General features: G+C 38.0%; 1 protein-coding gene across 3 annotated transcripts in view; it reads right to left on the reverse strand.

Annotated features, from left to right (window-relative positions):
- Positions 1-1976: 1976 nt before the first annotated feature.
- The window catches only part of LOC129765381 (uncharacterized), a 287550-nt gene continuing 262458 nt past the window's right edge, over positions 1977-27068 (reverse strand). Inside the window, exons 7-10 of one of the 3 annotated variants that reach the window (XM_055765641.1) lie at positions 23855-23938; positions 12380-12518; positions 12033-12281; positions 1977-3110 (exon numbers count right to left, since the gene is read on the reverse strand). In XM_055765641.1, the coding sequence (XP_055621616.1) occupies positions 3037-3110; positions 12033-12281; positions 12380-12518; positions 23855-23938 (546 nt within the window). In that variant the 3' untranslated portion in view covers positions 1977-3036. The remainder of the gene's footprint in view (positions 3111-12032; positions 12282-12379; positions 12519-23854; positions 23939-27068) is intronic. The other 2 variants (XM_055765643.1, XM_055765642.1) reach the window with 2 other exon arrangements.

Below are 27068 nucleotides of genomic sequence, written 5' to 3' on the forward strand. Positions count from 1 at the left end.
GTACAGAGCATTGAAGACAGCAACATCACAATTACGAAAACACTTGTAATACTAACCTCGAGCCAACCGCGAGTAATCGCTTACATATTACTAACATAGTTATAAGGCAAACATTGTCGAAATATTGAACTCCCGGCCCCGTCAGGTTGACGCCATATGAGCCTTAATAAAAATATATATTTTGGATGAAAAAAAAGGTATTCTTTCAATTCCGCGTAACATTCATATATTCCCTGATTATCAGAAAAAAAAATTTGGGAGAAGCTGGGGCGATTCATGAATTAGGTAAACATAAAATCTTATAGTGAGGGCAAAGTTTTTTCGTTGCTTTCAATTCATTGTATGGCCTATTGCGTATACGTGTTATCGTGATTGTTTGTATGATTGATTGTTAGTGAAAATCGCTGCGGATTTTTTCCCCTGAATGAACATTATGAAATCATGGAACCTGTGTGTTGTCCAAAAAGAGAATATGAAAAATTGCACATATTTTGTGCACATCAAATTATTACATAAACTTTTGTCGACCGACAAACATATTTTCACATACAGTTTGCGACTTTTGAAGAAGAAGCAGCTTATTTTTCCCCATTAAATTTACACACTATCCAATCCAACGATATTAATTAATAGCTGTCTATTGATGTTGGGTTACAGCTAACATTCTATGTTGTTCTTAATACCGCTGAACGAAAGAGCGAAAGAACGGTTAAAAAGAACTGATTCACTTAGAAGAACGGTTGATTAGTGAACCGTTCATCAAAGTGAACTGTTTTGTCCATCTCTAATGACGATTAATAGAATAATCGATTATCTGGGGCGATTAATCGTATCGCATAACAAACTGCTGAAAACTATTCGTTTAGCTGATGAACGATTAATTTCAAAAATCGGGGATCTCTAGTTTCCCCTACGTTCATGTATTTGCAATGCCGATTTCCCCCAGGCAGCTTGGTTTTGATGTCTCTGTTAGGGACCCGCCGCATGTATCGTTAATTTCGACGAATCAGAAATGGGTATTTCCGTTAGGATAGGGGTTGATATTTTTCAATTGTTCGATAGTTAGTTTCATGACATATATTATTTTCATCAATATAAAAAATTGTTGTGGTGTGCCGAAATCGATTGACGCAAAAATTTAATCAATTTTAATCAAGGCGTTTGAAATTGGACAATTTTCACGATGTGCTCGATTTTCGATTTTTAATTTGTACCCCAATATGTTCCCGAAAGACGTAATCTTACGTCAAAACAACGGAGAGGGTAGCGTAGCTCAAATGAAGCAGTGCATTTCTTCAGTCGCAAAATCACTGAGTACGAAAACGTACTAGGGATCGAATGGGTGCAAATGGGAGACATTTTCTGTTTCATCATCCTACCAAAATCAGCTGGTCTAAGATCTTTCGCGGGCTACATTCTGGATGCTAGAATCGATGAGGTGCGTTCACAGAATGGCGATATTTCAGAAATGTCAAGTCGAACATTATAACGGATCTGTAGCCACATGTATTAGATGATGCAAGTGGGACGGCATACCTCTGCGTAGCGTATTTTCGTGTCATTTTAAGCGGAGAGACGATTTTTGTGCTAGATATGTATGGTTTCAAGGTTCCCATAGCTTTCTTAAAGCTGATGTACATCCCACGTCTAGAGCGTAGTGTCTCTCCGTGATTGACCTAAACCAGCGAAATTGCGCATAGATCACACTGAGTAACTTCTCGGTATGAGAAGAAAAGTGGTTTAAAAATTATCTGGGAAAATAATGTCATCATATTTAAGTGAACAAAATATGCTCGGTCTCTCTTACTGTTATCATAACCAAACGTACCCCGGAAGTTATTAATTCAACATCACTAGTGTTTGAGTACTTGGGTATTCTCGCAGATTTAGTGTAGATGTAGAGATTACAGTTGAAATTTTAGTAGTTGAACGAGGGGAAATATTTCGGATCGAAACACAATAATACAATTTAGCAATAATGTACAAATATTCATTTCTCAATAATCTTACCAACTACATTAAATTGTTAATTCTCGTATCACACTTGTTAAAAAACCTCATTGGCATTTTGTTTTGGTATCAACACCACGACTAGTTTTGACATTTTCCCGCTCCTAATCCGTTGCATTATAACCAGCACATTTAAAAATTTATTTCGCGAACCAACAATCACATTGCCACATTGCGCTCGCGATTGTGCTTCGTCTGTGTCCTGCACATATTTCGTTAAAAAATGCGGATTAATTCACTACCGATAAATAAGCACGTATCGTTGCTCTCATGTGTCAAACCATCCATCGTAGACAGATTCATTTGCTTGATTAAAATTCACGACTCGACTGAAGGATGGTGGTTTTTGGTATGAAATGAATTGCACTCAAATTCAAATCCACTGGTTATGATTATACAAACAATCTCTTTCGTTGCTCCTATGGTATTCAATTTGCTTCGTCCACCGAGACAAGCTTCCAGGATCATAATAACTCGTTGGCCACTTGTGTAAAATAAGGCGCTGTCCTCGAGGGGCACTCCGTTTAGTGTTCCTGTGAAATCGAACCATGTTTTTCTTCAAGTTTTTTTTGTTTCCAGTGTTCTCTCCACCGTCTTTTCCAGCCTTTCACCTTGTCATACTTGTTAATTAGTTATCTGACACATCTAACCTTGATTTGCTACGGTTAATTGGAGTGGTGTAAAAGAGTGTTTATAGAAACTTTTTGAAATACGCCTTACTCGTCTTTGACGATTCGAGAGGATATGGTAGTGGTGTAAGGAAGATCGATACTTTGTTGCTGGAGATTAAAATTAGCGAATATATGTTGAACTGGGTTTGATAGTTAGAGTTAGGTGAAAAATTGTGATAGCGTGTTTTGAATAAAGTCTTCGAATTTTGACGTCACATTCACAATGGGTGTTCTAAAATACGAAGTAGAAGTGGTTCTCTCATCGATTATAACATAACGTTCTAGAGACATTGAATTTGCCACAGTTAGATAAAACGGATGTTGTGAAAGCCTGTTTGATGGCCACCGTTATTTTCTACTTGTCCGCAGGGTTGTAGTGTTTCGCAAACTTTTGCTCCTTCCAGGTGATAATCTCTTCGCTGTATTCTGCTGAAAGAAACATGGAAAGCGAAAAGGGAAAACAGTTAGTAACTAATCTTGTTCAAAGAAACAAGCGCTAGAAATAATAGCTTCCATGCAAAAATAATGAAATTTTTATCGGATAAATTACGGAAAAATTGTGCATCTAAGTGAGTGCACCACACTGAATTTGGGCATCTAATTTTATCCTCAAAATATCATACAATTTCCTGTTCAATACGTACCGTTCTGAATCATATTTCGGACACTTTGTAATAATATCAGGAAATGCTTAATGCCCTGATGAAATTACTATATAATTAACATACCAATTGTTTCTTTAGAGTAACCCCTTGGTTTCATTATCTTCTTAAATGAGAATTACATTTGAATTAAAACATGGTAGGTAAAAATCTAACAGCACTACTCATTATCGGTTGTGTTCGCTTCGCTTCGACGTTCGCTTAGCGTGAGCACGTAAAATTGACCCGTTCATTAACCCTTTGCGGTCGTATTAAATTTGGGCATGGGTGTCGTACTGTTCGGAATTATAATGTTGCAGTGACACATGCAAGATTATGAAAAATAAACATATATTGACGTAGGACTACGTCTAACCGGAAGATATAGGGGGTGAAATGAAAATCTAGGCACTGAACAAGTAGGAAAAAATGCAAGATTTGGAACGCTTATAACTCGAGCATTTCTCAATAGATCGCAAAGGTTTTTGCATCAATTGATAGGAAATATATCTACGCATCTATCATAAAGAATAACATTTCATTTTTCTTGAGATAAATAATTGAATAATTGTGAAATATCAAGCATTGTCAAAATGCATTATGTGCCCATTTTTGATTGGTCCATTTTGTGCTCCTCAAATCGTACCGACCAAAACGGGCAACCAGAGCAGCAGCGAAATAGAATGAAGCACGATTGAAAAGGAAAAAGAAAAAAATGAACGAAACATTGGTCGCAGTCTCACACATGCGTAATTCTCGGCTGGCTCGTCAGCTTAAAAATCCCCGCTCCGCTGCCGTAACGATCATTCTCATTCAAACCGTACACCACATCGGTTCGCATCACAACACATCAACAAACCAACCCAAGCAGCCATGTCTGGACATGGTAAAGGAGGAAAAGTGAAGGGAAAGGCAAAATCCCGCTCGTGTTGATCTGGAGTTCCCCGCAAGAGTTGCCAGGCCGAGCGCGTTAGTACCAGTGCACCAGTCCACCTAGACGGCGTTATATAGTTTCGGCCGCCGAAGTGATCGAGTTAGCTGGCAAAGCTGCTCGCGACGATTAGAAAACCCGCATTCGGAACAGAACACATTCGGTTCGGTGGACATCAAGACAACAGGCAGTTGCAGCGAGTGGCGAGTGGCAAACGCAATCACAAAACGACATCAAAAAGTTTGTTCTTTATACAAACTGCTTTGGTGGCAAATCCAGAACAAGGCGGCATCGAGGGCGTTCGAAATGGTTTTTTTCAAAACCACGAGTACTGAGTTTTCTAAATTGGAACCATTCCATAAAACAAGGCGCTTTTCAGGGCCATTAAACCTTCCAAAAAAGAGTTTAGGAAATACAGTTCAATGCTTTCTAAAACATTATCCAAAAAATAATAAAACACAAATTGATTTTTTCATCATTTGTTTGCCAGGATCTGATGAGTATGTGAATTTGGCAGTTGTTCTGAGCTTATTGATTTTCACCAATTCTTAAATTGCTTCTAGATTGAAAGTACAGTAATTTACACTTATCTCGACATTTAGCTAATTGGTCGGACCAGTAATGCGACATATTTAGTTGGACATTTTTGTAAACATAGAGTTCGGGGTCCAAATTATGACCCCACATTGAAGGTCGACACTGTACCACTGTCATCGCAAATGTTCAATTACAGGTTAAAATTACCTCCAATCCGATAATGAGTGGTGGTAATGCGACGTGCCATTGAATGTAATTTACTGTAAAATATGTCACAAGCTGGATGGGAAGAAATTTTCCAACTGTGAAAGCTGTGGCGAGTGGCAAATGCAATCGCTAAACAGAAAGGTTTAGCCGAACAAGATGAGGATATCGAGTGATAACAAAACAATAAACTCTTTAGATTGAAGATAATTTTGTGATCCTGAAAAGGACCCTTTTTAGCCTGCATGTGAATCCAACGAGCGAACAAATCATAATGAATGTATTTTTTTGCCATCGCTCCATTTTAACGCTCATTCGTTCGTCTCGTTGGACTCGCCCCTCTGGCTGAGTCTGCCGATTTGTCTCTATCCTGTGAGTGTGTACCGCTAGAGTATAAAACACGCGGACCCCAAAAAAATATCTTATTTTCTTCCAAACCGTAAACCCGTGTGGTTGTACGGCATCGGCATCGTGGACGTAACAAAGGAGGACAAGTTAAGGGAAAGGCAAAGTCCCACTCGAATCGTGCAGGTGTGCTGTTCCCTGTTGGTCGCATTCACTGATTGCTCCTCAAGGGTAACTAGGCCGAACGGATTGGTGCCGGAGCACCAGTATACCTAACAGCGATTATAGAGTTTCGGCCGTCGGAGTGCTCGAGTTGGCTTGCAAAGCTGCTCACGACAATCAGAAAACCCGCATCAAGAACAGAGCAGCTTCGGTTCGGCGCTCATCAAGGCAACAATTAGTTTCAGTGAGTGGCAAAGTGTTTCTCCGGCACGTCGCATTAAATGTAATTTACTGAACCACATGTCACAAGCTGGATGGGAAGAAATTTTCCAACTGTGAAAGTTGTGGCGAGTGGCAAACGCAATAGCTAAACAGGAAGGTTTAACCGAACATGATGGGAATATCGAGTGATAACAAAAACACAACACCAAAGGTTCTTTTCAGAACCATCAACATATTCATAAAGAGTAAACAGTAAACTAATCCATTTTTCAGGTAGATAGGTATTCACGTAGGAGAAGAAAATAAAACAATATATTTAAAATATATATTTAACAAAAGCTGTCTCCTTTGTATAGTCCTACGTCACTCCGGTTATGTCCCCGACATTACCCACCCGTCTTTTTTTTTTGTGTATTAACTTAACAATGTGTTTTGATGTGATGTTTTTATATAAAAATTATATTTTATGATTCGTCTCCGTGAGGAGTCTCAAAGAGTAAATCATATGAGGTATAATCAACACATAATTTTATTTTCATTATCCGTTGAATATGGCACACTTTTGCCATTGATACAATAAACAAATAATTGCCAGCAATGTGTATCCGAAAAGATCAACGCTTTTAACTTTTAACAAACAAATATTTTTTTACATGAGATTATTCAGATGACATAAGACACTTATGCAAACAATTATTCTGCTCTTTAAAAACATCTACTTCAACATAATTTAAATCAGTAGTTACTCAAATAATGATTTTTGTGATCCGATATGATCAGAACTTTTCACTTTAGATGAACAAAGATTTTGTCGCTTGAGACACTTATGCGATTATTCAAATAGCATGAGACACTTATGCAAACGGTAGTTCTGATACTTATGAACAATCACACCAAAGTGTTACAATGGCTAAATTCTGCTGTTATGATTTTTGTCCCACATTCCTATGCATTCAACGCACTGTGCGTTGTCTTGTGTGAGTGACTACTTTGTTTGATACTGAGTACCGTTATCTATTACTCATAGAAGCATCGCATTGGTTCGTGAGCAGGTTCATTAGACATTAAGCTTCCTTTAGGAAAGACATAACCTGATATTTGGTTGAGTAAAATATAAGCTTAACATAGTTTCTTGCTGTGGAGGCTGAGAGCAGACAAACGACCAGAACGGTCAAAAAGCTATGGTGGCTGAGAGCAGACACACGACCACAAAGAGTTAATATTGAAATTTCTCTTGAGTTTCATCAGTTCTCATCATGGTTATCAGTTTATAGGAGAAGTGTGTAATACGCACCCCCTAGGCGAGAATAGATTTATCTTGACCGTGCTCCTAAAATTTTAGGTAACAACTACGTCAGTACGTAGATTAGTTAACCCTCAGTAATCTGTAATCCATCTGTATTTTAGATACTGAATAACAAAAGAGCTATGAATTTTATTTCGTAAGGCCCCCAAATTCTAGTTTTTCAATTATACGGTGTTAAATGGCCCAGCAGAAGTATAATATGCCCATGAGTTGTTTCATTCAGAGACTATAAAGCACAGAGAAATAGCTTGTATGAATGAGAGATTCCATCAATCTATTCCCTTCATGCCCACCAACGAAGAGAAGTAGTCGTTTCTCCGGTGAGCGTTCTCTCCCAGTATTCGTGCATCAATTCTCCAGTCAGCGCTCTTGTTTTCCTGCATTCTCTGAGCACATAATATAGATGCCAGATGTGAAGAATTTTTTTCGTTTTGAAGACCTTCAATATTGTGAAAACATACTGAGGTCATTTCAAAGTATGTGAAAACAATTGTTTGTGTTATTTATCGAACATGATTTTGAAATATCGTGATGGTTTGCTCAATTTTGTTCATTATGATTACATTTGAGGACATTTATTCATGCCATGCAGAGATATTTGAAAAAATCATTTGGCATCCCTCACATACAAGCTATTTCTCTCGTGAGAATGTTATCCGGCCAAAAGCGAACAAATTGCCCCGATCGAGGGTATGCCATACTGCTCGATGTAAGCTGATGCGGAAAATATCAAATTAAGAAGGAAATGAATCCTTTCTTACCATTTTCTTCATCTGAGATATTCACTGGGAACTCGACTCAGTAAATATGACCCACCGTTATCGCCTCTGAATCGTTTTCAAGCAACAAAAACCTTATAGAAATGATGTAGAAAATTACATTGAAAATGCATCGAATTGCATGGTAGGATTCTATCATTGACTAGCACGATTGCCTATATCCATTGCATTTTTATTCTTGCTGGTTTACGAGAAAATCAGGCGGGTCAAATTGCCCGGCAGGTGCTTTTTAGACACATTTCCTCTACTGATATTGCTTGGTAAGTGTTTCGCAGTTGACTATTAAAAATAATCAAGCATAATGAAATTTTCCTTCAAAAAATTACAAAATAAAATGTCCGAAATTTTAATCGAACATTTTCCTTGCGATTCGATTCGGATTCGGACACTAGAAATTGGTGATACTACAATGTTAATTTTTCAGGCTTATTATGGATGGAAAGTGTAGATTCATATGATGTACCAACATATTTTGAAATCTTGTATTAATAAAACACATGTTTTTCAACTACAGACCAGCAGATAGATATGAGTGACTCTGGATAATTAGTGGACAATTTGCAACTAGATGAGCTTGTAACACATGGTTGGTTGGTTTTTGTTTTAAGAGGGTTTAAACTCCATTTAATATTTCAGCTTTTTTGAATTTCTGTTTCAGCTGCATGGTGACGACTACAACTTGATTGAAACAATGTCAAGAAAGGCCTTTCTGACAAAACTTTTAAAACAAAGTTTTAGCAGAAAAAAATATTCACAGTTTCTGCCTTTGTCAAAATTATCACAAAAGCTTCAAGACTTGGACGCATTATACAAGAATTTTGATAAGATGTTTCAGGATCTTCCAAATTCCTCAAAGGATAATAAACCACACCATGGAATAAGCCAAGGTGATAATGCAAGAAAAGTTGATTATCATCAGCACAGATGAGGAGCTCAAGCATGAGTACAACCAAAGTTGTCATAAGTTCTGGTTACAACGATGAAAAATATATTCTCGTTTTTCCGTCATGATACCTTGTCGAAAAAGACTACAGTGTGATTAAAAACAACCCGAAACCGAAGGAAATTTGAAAATCAACGAACGCGGAGATTTAAGGTTTTAACTAACCAATATTGAACCGTATTTTGATATTTTGGTAGTTACGGATAGCTTGTTTTGCTCTTTGAATGTTTTTATAGTTTGTGAGTAATTTGTATAAATAATTATTAATTACACTTGATGTTTACTAAATTAAATAAATGGGTTGGGTTTATGGGTTGTGAAAGTCGTATCAATACAACAAAATAAATAATTAAAAGGTTTTCTCATAACCCTCTGAATTGCACCACGATATTTATACATGGTTTTGTGGAACTTTGCCTTCAAATTTTCCGTTAATTTCATCCTTGACGCTCCTCCACGAGCCGATACATAGTTTTTCGATTTCAAAATAGAGTCTATAATTGTGGGTGTCAACTAGGTTTGGGCTATCTTGGATCGATTTTCAGAAGATCGATTTTTTCTATTCCGATTTCCGATTTTTTGGAGCGATTCTTTGTACCCGAAAAAATTGTAAAAATCGATCTTTTTCTTTCGATTTTTTCGATATTAGTTTTTAGTGAACATTGATTTTAAACTCAACACCTGACAAATTTTATAATCATAATGTCAACGTTTGGAACGCTTTCGAGGATGTCAAATTAGTGATAGTGAATCAAGGTAAAGGTGTGTATGTTTGATTTAGGATTGGGCGATATCAGATCCATATTCAGAAGATAAATTTTTTTTTGATTTTTTTCCTTTCGATTGTTTTTATCTAAGACAAACTTTTTTTTAGATTTGTTTTTCAATATACATTTGTTTTAATCTCACCAAAGATCACCTGACAAATTTTATGAACATTATGGCGACCGCCATCATGTTCACGTTTGACCGCTTTGAAGCACTTCATTTGGCTTGCTAACAAAGACAGTTTGATCATATTTCGATTTAATTCCGTACAAATTCTCAGGACCAGAACTAGCGACAGCTAATAAGGGTTGTTGTTGAGTTTCTAATGATGCTTTTTCAATTAATTTATTTAATTTAATGAGTCCATGATGGTACAAGACGAATGCTCTGGAAAATGCTTCTCCTTGGAGATCTAATTATTTTTGCGGGTTTCATGATGAGAAGCAAAACAAACTGCTTTTGATTTCTAACTAGAGTCATGAAATTTTTATTCGATGTTCGAAGAAAAGACGATACTCGTATAAAATAAGTAGATATATTGAAAAAAAAATGCTTTCGGTTTTTTTAAGGATCGATTCGGCAAAGATCGATTCTTTTGTACCGATTTAATTAGTGAATCGATCCATACGCCGTCTTTTTATAAAGATCGCCCAATCCTAGTGCCAAGCGATTCCCGGAATTTGTTTTGTTGGCATTTTAAAGCGGAAATATTCGCTAGACACACGCTGATGGATGTTATCAAAAAGTGTCTTCCAAACGACCTTAGCAATACATTTTCTCATCACGCCTTTTGACATTCAACAGGACTAAATTATATCAGAGTCACTCAATTTCTGCTTCATAATATTCGTCTTGAGTAGGCTTCTTTCGTTATCCATGCCCTGTTTATTATCTGCTTCGACGAATTGAGGAAATTGGCGCATCAAATCATTAAGGTTTTTAGCTTGACGAAATTTTGAAGGTTTATCAATGCCGCAGTTTTGATAACCGGATTGCTGAAACCAAATCGCTTTGAAATCTGTTTCACGAGTTCAATATAGAAGTCACGACAAGTCGATTTGAAGGTCAGCTTCCTAGCTGCATCCAATCCTTTTTCAGCTTCTTCTGTATCGATACCAACTTGAAGATTCTCAGGCTTCTTCAGAAAGTCTCCGAAATCTTTCACATCAAGGTCAGCATCATCGAATCGTTGCACGTAGCTCTCCAAATATAAGTTACGCAACAATAACATTCTTGTCTCATTATAAAGTTCTCAAAAATGAAAACTTTCTGATTGAAAAGTGCAATTGACGTTATTGAACAATGGTAGAACAAGAAAGATTTTTTCCCTTCTGGTACAGAATAAAATGTGGCAACACTAAGCGTGACCTTTTGTGTGAGAGGATGTTACGGATGTTACCACTACACCAGATCACCTCCATGAGAAAATAATGTCAAGTTTACTCGTTTAACTAACTGCAACGTTTTTAAATTGATAATTATTCAGTAAGAAAAAAAAATAAAGATAGGACTTTCAAAGAAATTAGGCTATGGGGGTCATAGTTTGAGAACCCCTGATTTAAGCAATATAACCCTCACGGTATTTTAAACCATGAAGCTACAACATAAAGAAACATCAATAAACGACAGGCATTTTGGGGGAAGAAGAAGAGGTAAATGGTTGCAATTATCACAAAAGAGGTTTTTTTTATCTGTATTAATAGTGACTCATTTGGCTGGTTCGTCACTTTTACTTCTATTTTTGGAAGAATGTCGGGAGTGAGAATTGAACTCGTGACCTTTAGCATGAGAGGCATGGATGTTACCACTACGCCAGATCGCCTCCACACAACAAAAGAGGTTGTTGAAAATCATTTCAAGTTAATTTAAAAAAACAAGTGGTCAAAGTTTCATAACAAGTTTACAAGCCATCAATGGCTGTAGTCAATTTCAAGACATTTGTATGTGCATGGAAGGTTGCAGCACATTTTTAGACAGAACAAGTCGTTGTTATTTTTGCATGTTTGATGATTTCATTGCATTAGTAATTGTACAGGAATATAAATTAAGCTTCAAACGCAAGGAACGTTATGGAAATAGAGTGTCCGAAATTCGAATTTACTTTGTCCGAAATTTTATAAAGAGTGTCCGAAGTTTGATTCGAATTCATTTCAATTGAAAAACATTTTTATTCGTTAATCTTCTATGTTTTCAATCAAATAGGTACCACAATAGAAAGCTTAAAAGCATATTGAACTAATTTGATTAAATTATCAACCAAATAATACCTGTGCATAAAGTTTAGATCTGTTTTCTGCATCGAAAGCCTTAAGTGTCCGAAATATGATTCAGAACGGTATTGCGTACTGGGTCACAATAATAACGTTAAAACCCAAATGGGCATCCAGGAAACAATGAATGCCAACTCAGCATAGCAGTCAAAGGAAGCAATAACGGCGACAATTGCGAATCATAAAGCGACCCCTCGGGCTGGGAGAGCTCCGTGCGGCATGAGGCAACTCCATCGCACTTACCCGGCGGCGGCAACGATTCCGTCGGCACCATGTGGCCGTTGGTTTTAACGTGCTCTCTGGGAAGCATGTTCTGCGGATGGATGAACCCACTGCAGCAAATTTTCGCCTTCTCGCCAGGGTTGAACTTGACGTGTTTCTTCATCAGCAGCGAGTTCTGCCGGGCGAACGTCGGGACGATGGGTTTGACCTGGGGCGATGGGAGCGCAGCTGAAACAAGAGACAGAGGGACAATCTCGGGAGTGATGGGCACTAGATTGCGCAGATAATGATGGAATTATCGCTTATTTATTTCGTTTGAAGGTGGGCGTAATGGTGTAATAGAATCGAGTTTTTTGGGCCAAACTTACTTCCAAGAATCGGTCCGTTTATTTGTGTCTCCTCCGGTATCAGCGTGCAGTTCGTGTGAGGACACATTATCGGGCTTAGTATTGATTTCCCCGGGGGGAGACAAGTGGCCGTCGGTGGACTGTACTGGATGTTGACACTCTGCGAATGGCGAATGGAAAAAAATGTGACAGAATGTTAGGAGAGTAAATCCCAAAGATAGACGATTATTACAGGCAATTAGCAGGAATCCTAACTGATTGGAATGCGAGGCAATAAAATTGGGTTAATGGGAACACCCGATAAATCTGTTGCCTCCAGACATGATGTGCCCTCGCAATTGTCTGTTGTCTTCGGCGATGCATTCTGAGAATAATGGATTGCTTCTTAGCGAGCGATGCATGAGAACAGCAACGCTGAAATTCGCCATGCAATCTATGGCAGCAATTACTGTAATCGTATATTCTGAAAATCTATTAAGTGTGCCTTCTCAATTGAGGATTAACAAGCATGACTGTCATGTGCACATACACACATCGTTTTGCTGCAGAAACCATCAATAAAGATTCCCTTGTCGATGCAGACGCTAGACTATATTTTCGAACAAAAAGTGGATTGGAGAATTGTTCTATGTAGGCAACCAAACGCACAGGATTTGCTGATATCGAACATGCACGGCTCAAGTTTATACTGTTGGATGAAGCATAAAACTTCAGATTAGTGCTCCCATTTTTCGTGCTATCACAGAAAAAAAAACTAATGAATGTTCGATTCTATAGGATTTTCGAGGCATTGAAAATAGAGGATCGAGCCTTGCTTGAACAGATGCGTTTTATTGAGGATGTATCGTGATTTAACTTGCTAAAGGTGCTAAATGAATTGTGTTATGTTGTACATGGGTGAGCACAGACTTTCCATGTTGGGCTTTCCGTTAACTGCACTGCACCACGCTGTAATGTTGTACATCCACTAGAGCGAATATAACTGAAGAAATGCTCCAGGGCAACTCATCGTCCTAAAAGATTTTAATTTTAAGTGTAAATGTGAAGAGACGTGATAGTGAGTCGAATTGAGAACCTCCCACGTTTGAAGAATGAGCTAGGAGTGGCAAAACAAGAACATTCTAATTGATACATAAGCATCTATAATTCTTTACTGTCTAGCGAAATTGCATTAAGGGGGGACCCCGGTCTGGAAGGTCGATTAAATCGAAATATTGTTTTTTTGCATTTTTGGGATGCTTATGCCATCAGAAATAAGCCTAAAGGGACCTCAAGGGATATAGTATTGCTGTACGAATTTTTAAACGTGTTTTTCTCGAAACCACATTTTTTCAACTGTGGGTATAGGTATCTCAGGATCTAACTAACATGATGGAATGTCAGGATCTAACTAACAATTTTTCAAAAACGAAGCCTAAAAACTTGTGAAAAATATGATCACAGTGAAAATTCAACACCCTGGTTAATCGTTTATCTGTAAGCATGTATTTGTGAGATCGGTTATGTGTTTTATACACTTATTCATCTATCAGTCTATTGATACTTGAACACGGAGCCTAACATTTTCGAAGACGAAATTTCCTCTCAGTCGCTTTGCTTCGAGTAGGACTAATTCGGCAATCGCCGGTCAACATGATCAGCTCATCAGTTAGCAGGAGGCGATCTGGCGTAGTGGTAACATCTATGCCTCTCACGCTAAAGGTCACGAATTCAATTCTCACTCCCGACATTCTTCCAAAAATGGAAGTTAAAGTGACGAACCAGCCAAATGAGTTCAAAGTCACTATAATACAGATATGAAAAAAGCTCATCAGTTATCCTCGTTGTTCTAAATAAAGTGGCCGATGATTACAAATCTGACTATCCTCAATCCGACTTCACTTCACCGCTACTACTCCATCCCGACATGTACCTCGTTGCAAGCGTACACAATCTTATTTTAACGTCCATATTCAGTGAAACTAAAACTTGATTTCTGATGTAAGAACTTAGTTACACCATTAATGGATGGATTCATTGTTTGCCCACCGTGAACGCATTCACATTTTACGAGTGAGATAGAGAGAAACGAAATCAGTCTGGGGATAAGAGGGGGGGGGGGGGGTTTGTTTGTCGCCTCAATATGCCGTCAAGTTCATTTGACGGTGAAAAATTAAACGAACACGGAGCGTCGTAGATCAGTTAGCGACGAAAGGGCCCGAATTGATTGATGTTGACGGAGAAACTGCTGGAAGAACAAACTCATTTTCAATTGGATGCGAAGGCCGATGGCTTCATATTCCCCTTGACTATCCTTAGTTGAATATGACTTTTCCGAACCCTGCTTGAACATCTACATTAGTGTCAAAAGAGTTGACTTTGCAAGGAAAATTGTAGTTAAAATAACGCAAACGAAACAAACATTAGTTGAAAATAAAAGTTCGGTGATTCAGCCATGTGAAAATAGGAAAAGTCAGAAAGAAATCGCACGAATGTTCATCAGATCAAAAATCGACGTGTTTTTGTTCCATCAGTAATTTCTTTTGAACTAGTCCTAGCAGAGCAGTGCTCTGAATGGATGTTAGCACCACCATAGGTTCTGACATCGATGATATTTGAGAAGTGCCGACCATCGATTAAAACTAAGGTTGCTAAGGTGATCTCCAGGTGTAATGACATTGAAGGTTTTGCTGGAGCAAGGTACTACGTATGACCATGTTTTTGGAGGCAGCGAAGTCGATAAGTCTAAGCCATTTTCGTTGAATCGCGGTTGACCACTAAACCAACCAATTGCCGGTCTGAACTTCTACTCTTTACCGACCTGAGAGTTCAGATCATCGATTGTCGTCGCAAGGATCACGATTTCAAAGCGTGATTCATTGCATAGCCTTAGAGCGTGTGATAAGACCGCGCTCTGCCATAATCATATAATAAACTCCTCCGGCAAGCGATAACCCACCGGAATGAGAGAAGTAAACAAACGATGAGTAGCATCGTATGCGATGAGTGCAATAAATATTTAGGCATAGGAGCTTATCTCCGATTGTAAATAACGATGGTCGGGAGAAATCCCAAAGAGCTCGCTTAGAGATGCAATAAAACCTAGGGAAATAATACCCTATATCCTGAATAATACCCTCGGTTGCAGAAGTGGCTACTTAACAGCTCGGCTGAAAAGTTCATAAGGTTGACGTCTAGATGGCGCCTCTTGCAAAAATCTACTTTACTGTTACAATTGACTGCAATCGGTCGATTGGTTCGTGAGTTACAGCATTGAAAGTGAAGCAACTTTTGTTATTGTGAAAAAATGGAAAAATCAATGAAAACGATGGCAAAATTGCATGAATTGGGCTTCGAATTGCTTCCACATCTACCATATTCTCCAGATCTGGCCCCAGCGACTATTTTCTGTTCGCAGACCTGAAGAGAATGCTCGCTGACAAGATATTTGCCGAAACTGAGGCCTATTTTGAGGAAAAACCGAAATAGTACTATAAAAATGGTATCAAGTTGCAAGATCGCTATAATCGCTTTATCACCCAATTATGTTGAATAATAATAATTAATTTTGCAAAAAAAATAGTTTTACTGTGGTAACCTATAAACTTTTCAGCCGAACTGTTATTCAACATCATCCTCAGGCGATCCGCATCCGATCCACATTCTTTTGTTGATTAGCAAGCCGATACTGGTAAATAGTATAACATCCTTGAAACAATCGTACCACCGAACCTTTCCAATACACCTCCTGCCGCGCTTCGTTATTGGGTTAACGGGCTCTCAATATTTCTGAAACAATGCGGGTGCTCGCAAGAGAGTTGAGAGACTTACAGATCCATGTCCCGAGTTTCTAATCTCTAGTTCTTTGCCTGGGTTTAGTCCGATTGTTCTGTCTCAGATTTCATTGTGAATTTTTTTGTGCGTTTCGTTCCTTTCCGGATGGCTTGCATTGCTTGCACCAACCCCGTGTTGCCAGATTACCATCGTGCACAGCTCCGTTTAGAGTCTCATTTCTTAGAGGTGCCTAGTGAAAACGGCTTCTGAAATTCATGAAATATTTTCCCCAACACGAACTCCAAAACGAGTAGCCTGGTAATATCGTCATTTCAGATACTATACCCAAACTAGCGTTGGCAGAAAACATTTCATCTTTGACAGAGATGATGCCATTTAGTGTGCTGGGGAGTCAAATGCACAAATAATGAGCTGTTTTAAAAGATTAAAAATGGTTTGCATGTATGCGTGTAGACATCTCTTTCTGTTTTCTTTTCTCATTTCATTTGGGATTGTGCAAAAAAAAGTCTATACGACGTCAATGAGAATCGAACCAAGGCCGGCTGGAATACAAAGCTATTTTACACGACCACGTTATCCACATGGCTAATGATGCTTCAGCAAATACTGATGCTACAGCAAATACGTGATATTATAATATTGCACCTGATTATAAAGTGAAGTTGGGATGTGTTGTCTAAGAGTAAAAATGAGCGCATGAAGGAGAACAATATTTATCTCGGTCTGGGCCGTGTATGTGGCAAAGTATGCGGAAAGCTTATTTGTTTTTCGTTTCGCTCGCTCGTATTAATCTTATATTGTCGTACCATCTATATTATACAAATGCTTACCAGTATTTGTGAGTCGTGATATTTTCTGTTATGTTATGTCTCATTTAATGTCATAAATCGGGATGACAAAACATGAGGTAAAAATCAATTTTGGGTGTAGAGGCAAATTAACCCTTTCGCTACGAGCGTCGCCTATAGACGACACCAGCGCGATATGCACAATTTTCGGCGCAGTTCTCCGTTCAGTGGAATCACTCCGACGGAGCACACTGTCGTAGCGAAAAGTGTTAACTTTAAAATTTACAATCTCTATTCAGGCAACCTTTTTTTGTGCATTTTTTCCGCTTGTTTTTTTTTTGGTGCGATTTATTTTGCGATATGTGAAAAAGCAACCGTTCCTTGCCAAATCGATGTAGTGGTTCTTGGATGTCTATGAAAAGTGGTTGTTTTATTCTTTATTGCAAAATATCAGACCCGTATTTTTTATTTTTTCGTTAGGGTGACAATTTCCATTTTAGGGTGGTCCGAAAAATCAACTTTTTCCACATTTTCCCAAAAATGACTTTCTTTATAAATTCATAACTCTTGAACCATTGAACCGATTTAGATAATCGACATATCAAATTAAAGCCAATGGGCTAGTCTTTTATTACCAAGTATTGAACTTGCAAAAAAGATGGATTTAATTAAATTATTTATTTTAACCATATTTTATTGTTTTCATGGCATGGCTATGGCGTTTTATTTTTTTATATTTTTCCTTTAATGCTTTTTTACATATCATATCTCGATATCAGAGATGTTATTTTTTCGTTTTTGAGATATGATTTTTCAAAGTCAACCGGTGGTCCGAAAAATTATTTTTCCCCTAGAGTCTTCAATTAGATATATCGATCATCTAAATCGGTTCAGTAGGTCAAAAGTTATTAATTTTTGAAAAAAGTCATTTTTGGGAAAATGTGAAAAAAAACTGATTTTTCGGACCACCCAAAAATGAAAATGGGCGCCCTAATAAAAACTTAAAAAATGCGGGTCTAATGTTTTGCAATAAAGAACAAAATTACCACTTTAGACGAAAATCTGAAAATCACTATATCGATTTGGCATAGAATGGCTGAAAGATCATATTAAGCAAAGAGTTAGACCGCTTAGTAAAGTGAACAAACAAAATTCAATGCATGCTTCAAATTTTAAATCCCATAATAATTGATGTCTTTGTTCCTCGCTTTTACGGTCTTGGATCGTTACGATAAGATTAATTCCAAAGCCTAAATTGTAAGCTACTGACAGTAAGCAAGTTTGCATCAAAATTTTTAAACGTGCATGTCAAAATCGAAACTTAGTGTCTAAAATTCCTCAAATCTAGGAAATTCTCGAATCGAGACGTATTAAAAGATGCTATAGCTTTAGAGTGGAATGTAAAATACAATGATCGATTGATAATTATTCTGTTCACATATTTTGGAAGTCCAATGCATCATGTCATACGTATATGGATAACGGACGGTCAGACTTATTCATTGAATTTACTTTTGACGAAGACCGTAATCTATCATAATGTATGATATGATTCATCATGGAATTTGTTCAAACTCTTTACTTACAACTTAAATATAATATATTCAATTGAATTCGGAAATTGTTTCATTCAATCAATAATAGTATCAATTCAAAAAAATTACTATCAATTCAACAATAGCCCTACGTCAACTCTGCGGCTATATCATAGTTATAACCCACCATTTTCTGTGAACTTTTGGCATCTATTTACAATGATGAGTTTTGAGTAATGAGTAATGAGTTTTAATGTGATGTGTTGTATAAAAATGAAATTTTCTAATTCATTAAGGAGAATACCCAGTATGGTAACTATTTTTCAATCTTCCCACACTAGAATTTTTTTTAGTTTATACCGGCTACCATTATCTATTGAAGCAGGACTACATCGTTCATTTCTGTGCTGTAATTTCAAAGTGTCGAAAACGAAAGCTTTACGTTCTTCTTCTTTTGAAATTGCACTAACGTTCCTAGAGTAACTTCGCCGTCTCAATGTAGTATTACTTGCGTCATTTTTACTAGTACTTAGTTGAGATTTCTAGGCCAAATAACACGCCTTGAATGTATTCTGAGCGGCAAGCTCTAGAATGCGCGTGACTACAGTGCTAATCGGAGGAAATTTCTTTGATGAGAAATTCCTCCGACCAGAACGGGAATCGAACCCGAACCCCCGGCATGTTAGGTTCGGTGAAAGCACGGCGCCGATTTTCTTGTCATCTGGTGGAGAATGTTTCTGTATTGTTGAATCATAGGCACATTTTGTTATTGACATAAGACTATGTCTTTGATTTTTAAATAAGAGGGGGGGGGATGGAGGTGCGGGGTGTTAACTCTACGAACAATTGAACGATCCATTGAGAGTCTTCAAACGCATATTACTCAAAATCGTATATGTTATGTTGTATACCATTAGAAAGTCAATTTATCTTGCATTTTTTAGCTTAAGACATGAACAGTGAATATAGTAGAAAAAAGTTAACTATTTGACAATTAAAATGTAGGATAATGGTACTGGTGGAATAAAATAAAATCGCCTATGAACGAGTGTGACTTAGCAGTGGAAAAGATCGCTGCGATGGCGTTCGCGAGAAATGCTCTACAATATGTACAATAACGGAACAAATTGAGCCATATGGTCAGCTTGTGTATTGTTCTCGCGAGGATAAGAATTAACACGTTAAGCCCAGCGTTTGTCCCTAGGGGACCGCTGTGCTGAATGGAAAGCGCAGCAAGAAAAAATCGGGGTTTAACGTGTTCACTCTTTGTGGTCGTTTGTCTGCTCTCAGCCATCATACCTTTTTTACCGTTCTGGTCGTTTGTCTGCTCTCATCCACCACAGCAAGGAACCATGCTAATCTTATATTTTACTCAACCAAGTATCAGTAAATGCTTTTCCTAAACGAAGCTTGATGTCTAGTGAACCTGTTCACGAATCAATACGGTGCTCCTAGGAGTAATAGATAACGGTACTCAGTATCAAACAAAATAGTCACCCACACAAGACAACGTACAGTGCGTTGAATGCATAGAAATGTGGGACAAAAATCATAACAGCAAAATTTAGCCATCGTAACACTTTGGTGTGACAGAAAAGATTGTTCATAAGTATCAGAACTTCTGTTGGCATAAATGTCTCATGTTATTTGAATAGTCGCATAAGAGTCTCAAGCGACAAAATCGTGAAAAGTTCTGATCATTTCGAATGCGCAGAAATCATTATTCCAGTAACTTCTGGTTGAAACTATTTTGAAGTAGTTGTTTTTAAAGAGTAGAATAATTGTTTGCATAAGTGTCTTATGTCATCTGAATAATCACATATAAAAAATTTTTGTTTGTTAAAAGTGAAAAGTGCTGATCTTTTCGGATACACATTGCTGGCATTAATTACACATTTTTTGCATCAAAGGCAAAAGTGTTTCATATTCAACGGGTAGTAAAAATAAAATTAAGTATTAATTATACTTCTTATGATTTACTCTTGGAGACTGTTTCGAACAATTTCACACGAAGACGGATTATAAAATATAATGTTTATATAAAACATCACATTATAATACATTGCTAAGTTACTACACATATATATATATATATATAGTTCACAAAATAAAATAAAAAAAATATTTCTCATAATCTTGCATGTATTACTGCTTTCTCAAGAAAAAAAATCCGACAAGTACGATACCCATGTCCAAATTCAATACGATCGCAAAGGGTTAAGTGCGCTACACATACACCATCCCGTCATCGTGAAGTCAACGTGAAGGAATAAAATGTCAAATATTCTCTCATGAAAATCATATGGTAGCATTCACATACACAATGACCGGCAACATTGACGTCGGCAAAATAAGTTCCAGACAATAATTGACGGGACGGTGACAGCGACGTTGTATGTGTAGCTCACTTTAATCATCAATCAACCATCTTCACCTGTTTTTACAAAATCACACAAACCATCAACTTCTTTCATACCGTTAGGTGGCGAGTGTTTGTGTATGATTGAATGTTTTTATGCATGTCGCCTGTGGCTGCAGTTTGTGTCAGCTCTGTATCTGGGAGAAGAGATACATACTTGGTGCACAGGTGTGTCTCGCGAGGACAAGAATGAATAATAAATCTACTTCAGCTGCTTCCACCAAACCACGCAAACCATCGGTCCTTCTGTATGAGGCAAGAATTGCCGACTCACATACCACCCTACATTATATCCCGTCTCGAATTCGATTAACTATCACAACCGCAGCTCTCGTCAGAGAGAGTCAGACAGCCAACAAGGTAAGATGTACATTCGTGTTCCGGGCGCAAAGAATGATTCCCATCGGCGGAATCAAGTCACACAGCTTATTAGGGCAACCAAAACTTTTTTTGATCCAGTTATTCAAAATGCATTCTAATGTAACATCCGAAACAATACACTATGAATTGATTTTAATATGTTCTGCTTGAAAGAGCTTGAGTGAGTTTGGGAAATTTATTAGGAACTTAGGAATTGAATTTAGATGGTTCCGGGCTATTGACAATTTTTTTTGCGAGCGATTTTTTAGTTTTCGTGATTTCGAGCATTTTTCCAGATCCAGATTCCAGGTCCAGATCAAAAGAGTTCTTTGGTGGAGAACTAAAGGTGAACATCCATTCGTGACGATCACTGATAACAAATATTGGGTTTAAAGTGTTAATTCCCAAATTCCTAGAATGTTTGTTCTCATCGGCTATAATTCAGTAATTCATTATTCCAGTAACTTCTGGCAGAAATCATTATTCCAGTAACTTCTGGTTGAAACTATTTTGAAGTAGTTGTTTTTAAAGAGTAGAATAATTGTTTGCATAAGTGTCTTATGTCATCTGAATAATCACATATAAAAAATTTTTGTTTGTTAAAAGTGAAAAGTGCTGATCTTTTCGGATACACATTGCTGGCATTAATTACACATTTTTTGCATCAAAGGCAAAAGTGTTTCATATTCAACGGGTAGTAAAAATAAAATTAAGTATTAATTATACTTCTTATGATTTACTCTTGGAGACTGTTTCGAACAATTTCACACGAAGACGGATTATAAAATATAATGTTTATATAAAACATCACATTATAATACATTGCTAAGTTACTACACATATATATATATATATATATAGTTCACAAAATAAAATAAAAAAAATATTTCTCATAATCTTGCATGTATTACTGCTTTCTCAAGAAAAAAAATCCGACAAGTACGATACCCATGTCCAAATTCAATACGATCGCAAAGGGTTAAGTGCGCTACACATACACCATCCCGTCATCGTGAAGTCAACGTGAAGGAATAAAATGTCAAATATTCTCTCATGAAAATCATATGGTAGCATTCACATACACAATGACCGGCAACATTGACGTCGGCAAAATAAGTTCCAGACAATAATTGACGGGACGGTGACAGCGACGTTGTATGTGTAGCTCACTTTAATCATCAATCAACCATCTTCACCTGTTTTTACAAAATCACACAAACCATCAACTTCTTTCATACCGTTAGGTGGCGAGTGTTTGTGTATGATTGAATGTTTTTATGCATGTCGCCTGTGGCTGCAGTTTGTGTCAGCTCTGTATCTGGGAGAAGAGATACATACTTGGTGCACAGGTGTGTCTCGCGAGGACAAGAATGAATAATAAATCTACTTCAGCTGCTTCCACCAAACCACGCAAACCATCGGTCCTTCTGTATGAGGCAAGAATTGCCGACTCACATACCACCCTACATTATATCCCGTCTCGAATTCGATTAACTATCACAACCGCAGCTCTCGTCAGAGAGAGTCAGACAGCCAACAAGGTAAGATGTACATTCGTGTTCCGGGCGCAAAGAATGATTCCCATCGGCGGAATCAAGTCACACAGCTTATTAGGGCAACCAAAACTTTTTTTGATCCAGTTATTCAAAATGCATTCTAATGTAACATCCGAAACAATACACTATGAATTGATTTTAATATGTTCTGCTTGAAAGAGCTTGAGTGAGTTTGGGAAATTTATTAGGAACTTAGGAATTGAATTTAGATGGTTCCGGGCTATTGACAATTTTTTTTGCGAGCGATTTTTTAGTTTTCGTGATTTCGAGCATTTTTCCAGATCCAGATTCCAGGTCCAGATCAAAAGAGTTCTTTGGTGGAGAACTAAAGGTGAACATCCATTCGTGACGATCACTGATAACAAATATTGGGTTTAAAGTGTTAATTCCCAAATTCCTAGAATGTTTGTTCTCATCGGCTATAATTCATAGTGTTACTTTAATAATGAGGGCGTGTCTTAGACACATTCCTACAATTTCTTTCTTTTTTTAAGAATTGCTTCGCGAAATCAAAGCCTAGATGATAGTTCATGTTGATTATCTTCCCACATTCATGTTGGGCGACATCGATGTAATGGATGGAAACTGGGAGGATGATTGCTTCACTATTTAAATTTACGTCCTGTATTACCTTAAACACTATTCCTACCAAGGATGTCAATTAATCTTGAAATTGTTTTGTGCAAAAATTTATTTTGTTTTACAAATTATTATTTCCGTAATTATTTACAACGGTGACAAAAGATGTTTAGTTACAATAGCATTAGAATTTTAGCTGGATTTGCTGCGTTTCAACATAGATTAATTATTTCCAACTTTTTATCGCCCAAAATATTTTTTAAATTAGATTGGAAAGAGACGTAATTTTCACGGTTTGCTACAAGCGCTACCAATCCTCGTTGCTATTCTCAGTGAATTTAAATTATACAAAAAAACAGATAACTCTGCCAATCCTATACGACACTCGTGCATTGCTCAGACAACAGAACAGCAAATATTTGAATTTTCATTCACCCCCACGTGAAGCCCAAGTTGTTTGACTTCAACAGCCCGCAAATACTTACACTGGTGTAGGATTCATTCTCGGCACTGCCTCGACCAGCCTTATACTCCTGGTATTGGGATATCACACACAGCAAACAGTAAATCTGCAACGGCGGAAAAAAGATGAATGAGAATGGCTCAATCCGGTGGCTACAGCATCTTCTCGGGATTGGTTACCAATGGTTCCGGAAGTTCTACCCGTTGTTGAGAGTGATTATGTCAAAATTGATAATAATAATAATAAAAAAAATCAAAAGAAAACGGAATACTCGAAGCGTAAGCGATCCAAATGAAACACAAATTTCTGCATAACTCGAGAACTAATCAAGCAAATGGAGCCATATTTGGCATGTGGAGATTTTAGGGGGCACGAAACTTTTCTATGGAGAATCGACACTTCTCCTGCCTCTCTAAGGGGGGCTGCCATATAAATGAAACACACATTTTTGCATGACTCGAAAACTATTCAAGCAAATGAAGCCGAATTTGGCATGTGGAGGTTTTAGGGAGCAATAAATGTTTCTATGATGGTTTGACACTCCTTTCTCCTCTCTAAAGGGGGGGCTCCCATACAAGTGAAACACAAATTTCTGCATAATTCGAAAACTAATCAAGCAAATGCAGCCAAATTTGGCATGCGAATGTTTTAGGGGACACGAAACGTTTCCATGGTGAACAGACACTTCTCCCCTCTCTCTGAGGAGGGGGCTGCCATACAAAATTAAACGGGGTCGATTAGAAGATCAATCAATGAACAGTTCTGCGATTGGACCCATGAACTTGCTCATAGCATGGAAACATGAATGTTTGAAAGTATTGATAACAAAAAACAAATTTTGGGCGGGACGAAGTTTGCCGGGTCAGCTAGTAGACCATAAAATTGTTTGGAACCATTTGCAGAAGATTGGATTCCAAAAAAGCTGGATGTATGAGTGCCACACAAGTTAACGCAAAAAAAAATCTTTTAGACCGAATCAACGCCTGCGATGCACTGCTGAAACGGAACGAACTCGACCCATTTTTGAAGAAGATGGTGACTGGTGATGAAAAGTAGATCACGTACGACAACCTAAAGCGAAAAAAGTCGCGGTTGAAGCGCGGTGAGCCGGCCCAAACCATCGCCAAGCCCGGATTGACGGCCTGGAAGGTTTTGATGTGTGTTTGGTGGTATTGGAAGGGGATCATCCACTATGAGCTGCTCAACTATGACCAAACCCTGAACTCGGTTCTCTACTGTGAGCAGCTTGACTGTTTGAAGCAGGCGATTGACCAGAAGCGGCCAGAAATGATCAATAGGAATGGTGTTGTTTTCCACCAGGACAACGCTCGGCCTCACACATCTTTGATGACCCGTCAGAAGCTACGGGAGCTCGGATGGGATGTCCTATTGCACCCACCGTATAGTCCGGACCTGGCTCCAAGTGATTATCATCTCTTCCGGCCCATGCAAAACGCTCTTGGGTATACTAAGTTGGCCTCAAAAGAAGCTTGCGAAAACTGGCTGTCTGAGTTTTTTCAAATAAGGAGGGGGGGGGGAGGTGTGATAATGAAGTTGCCTTCTAAATGGCAACAAGTTTGCGAACAAAATTTCGCATATTTGACCTATATTGGATAACTTTAAGTATGTTAACACTCCTATACTCGCGCATTGGTCTGTCAGACCGAGAAATCAATAATTCGTCAATTTCTCAGAAAATATCAACATTACGACTTTGCGATTCTCTCTAGCTTCGTTATTCGTCGTTCGTCATCGTTTAGCGTATCGCATGTGTTGGTACAATGGGGACGTACGCCACTTTTTTAGCACTTTCGGTCTGACACACCGACGCGAGTATAGGAGTAACTTTTTTGGACAAGTGCTTTTGACGTAGGACTACGTCTAACCGGAAGATATAGAGTGTGAAATGAAAATCTAGGCACTGAACAAGTAGGAAAAAATGCAAGATTTGGAACGCTTATAACTCGAGCATTTCTCAATAGATCGCAAAAGTTTTTGCATCAATTGATAGGAAATATATCTACGCATCTATCATAACGAATAACATTTCATTTTTCTTGAGATAAATAATTGAATAATTGTGAAATAACAAGCATTGTCCAAATGCACTATGTGCCCATTTTTGATTGGTCCGTTTTGTGCTCCTCAAATCGTACCGACCAAAACGGGCAACCAGAGCAGCAGCGAAATAGAATGAAGCACGATTGGAAAGGAAAAAGAAAAAATATGAACGAAACATTGGTCGCAGTCTCACACATGCGTAATTCTCGAGCCAGCCAGTCAGCTTAAAATTCCCCGCTCCGCTGCCGTAACGATCATTCTCACCCAAACCGTACACCACATCGTTTCGCATCACATCAACAAACCAACACAAGCAGCCATGTCTGGACATGGCAAAGGAGGAAAAGTGAAGGGAAAGGAAAAAACCCCCTCGAACAGTGTTAGTCTCCAGTTCCCCGTATGTGTATCCGCCAATTGCTCCGAAAGGGTAGCTAGGCCGAGCGCGTTAGTACCAGTGCACCAGTCCACCTAGCCGGCGTTATATAGTTTCGGCCGCCGAAGTGATCGAGTTGGCTGGCAAAGCTGCTCGTGACGATAAGAAAAACCGCATTCAGAACAGACCACATTCGGTTCGGTGGACATCAAGACAACAACAGGCAGTTGCAGCGAGTGGCGAGTGGCAAACGCAATCTCAAAACGACAGCAGGTAGCGGAAGAAAAGAGTTTGTTCTTTATACAAACTGCTTTGGTGGCAAATCCAGAACAAGGCGGCATCGAGGGCGTTCGAAATGGTTTTTTTTTCAAAACCACGAGTACTAAGTTTTCTAAATTGGAATCATTCCATAAAACACGGCGCTTATCAGGGTCATTAAACCTTTCAAAAAAGAGTTTGCGAAATACAGTTCAATGCATTCTAAAATATTATCCAAAATAATGATAAAACACAAATTGATTTTTTCATAATTTGTTTGCCAGAATATGATGAGCTTGAAAATTTGGCAGTTATGCTGAGCTTATTGATGGTTGGAGACTTTCTCGATTATTCAATTTTCACCAATTCTTAAATTGCTTCCAGATTGAAAGTACATTAATTTACATTTAGTTCGACAATTAGCTAATTGAACGGACCTGCAATGCGACATATTTATGAATATTTGTGTGCATCTTCGCTACGCTGAAACCCCATTTGTATCTGCTCTAGAGCGCATTCGCCCTGTAACGATGCAACAGTCGCC

Source organism: Toxorhynchites rutilus, chromosome 2 (genome assembly GCF_029784135.1).
Source record: "Toxorhynchites rutilus septentrionalis strain SRP chromosome 2, ASM2978413v1, whole genome shotgun sequence".
NCBI classification, from domain to species: domain Eukaryota; kingdom Metazoa; phylum Arthropoda; class Insecta; order Diptera; family Culicidae; genus Toxorhynchites; species Toxorhynchites rutilus.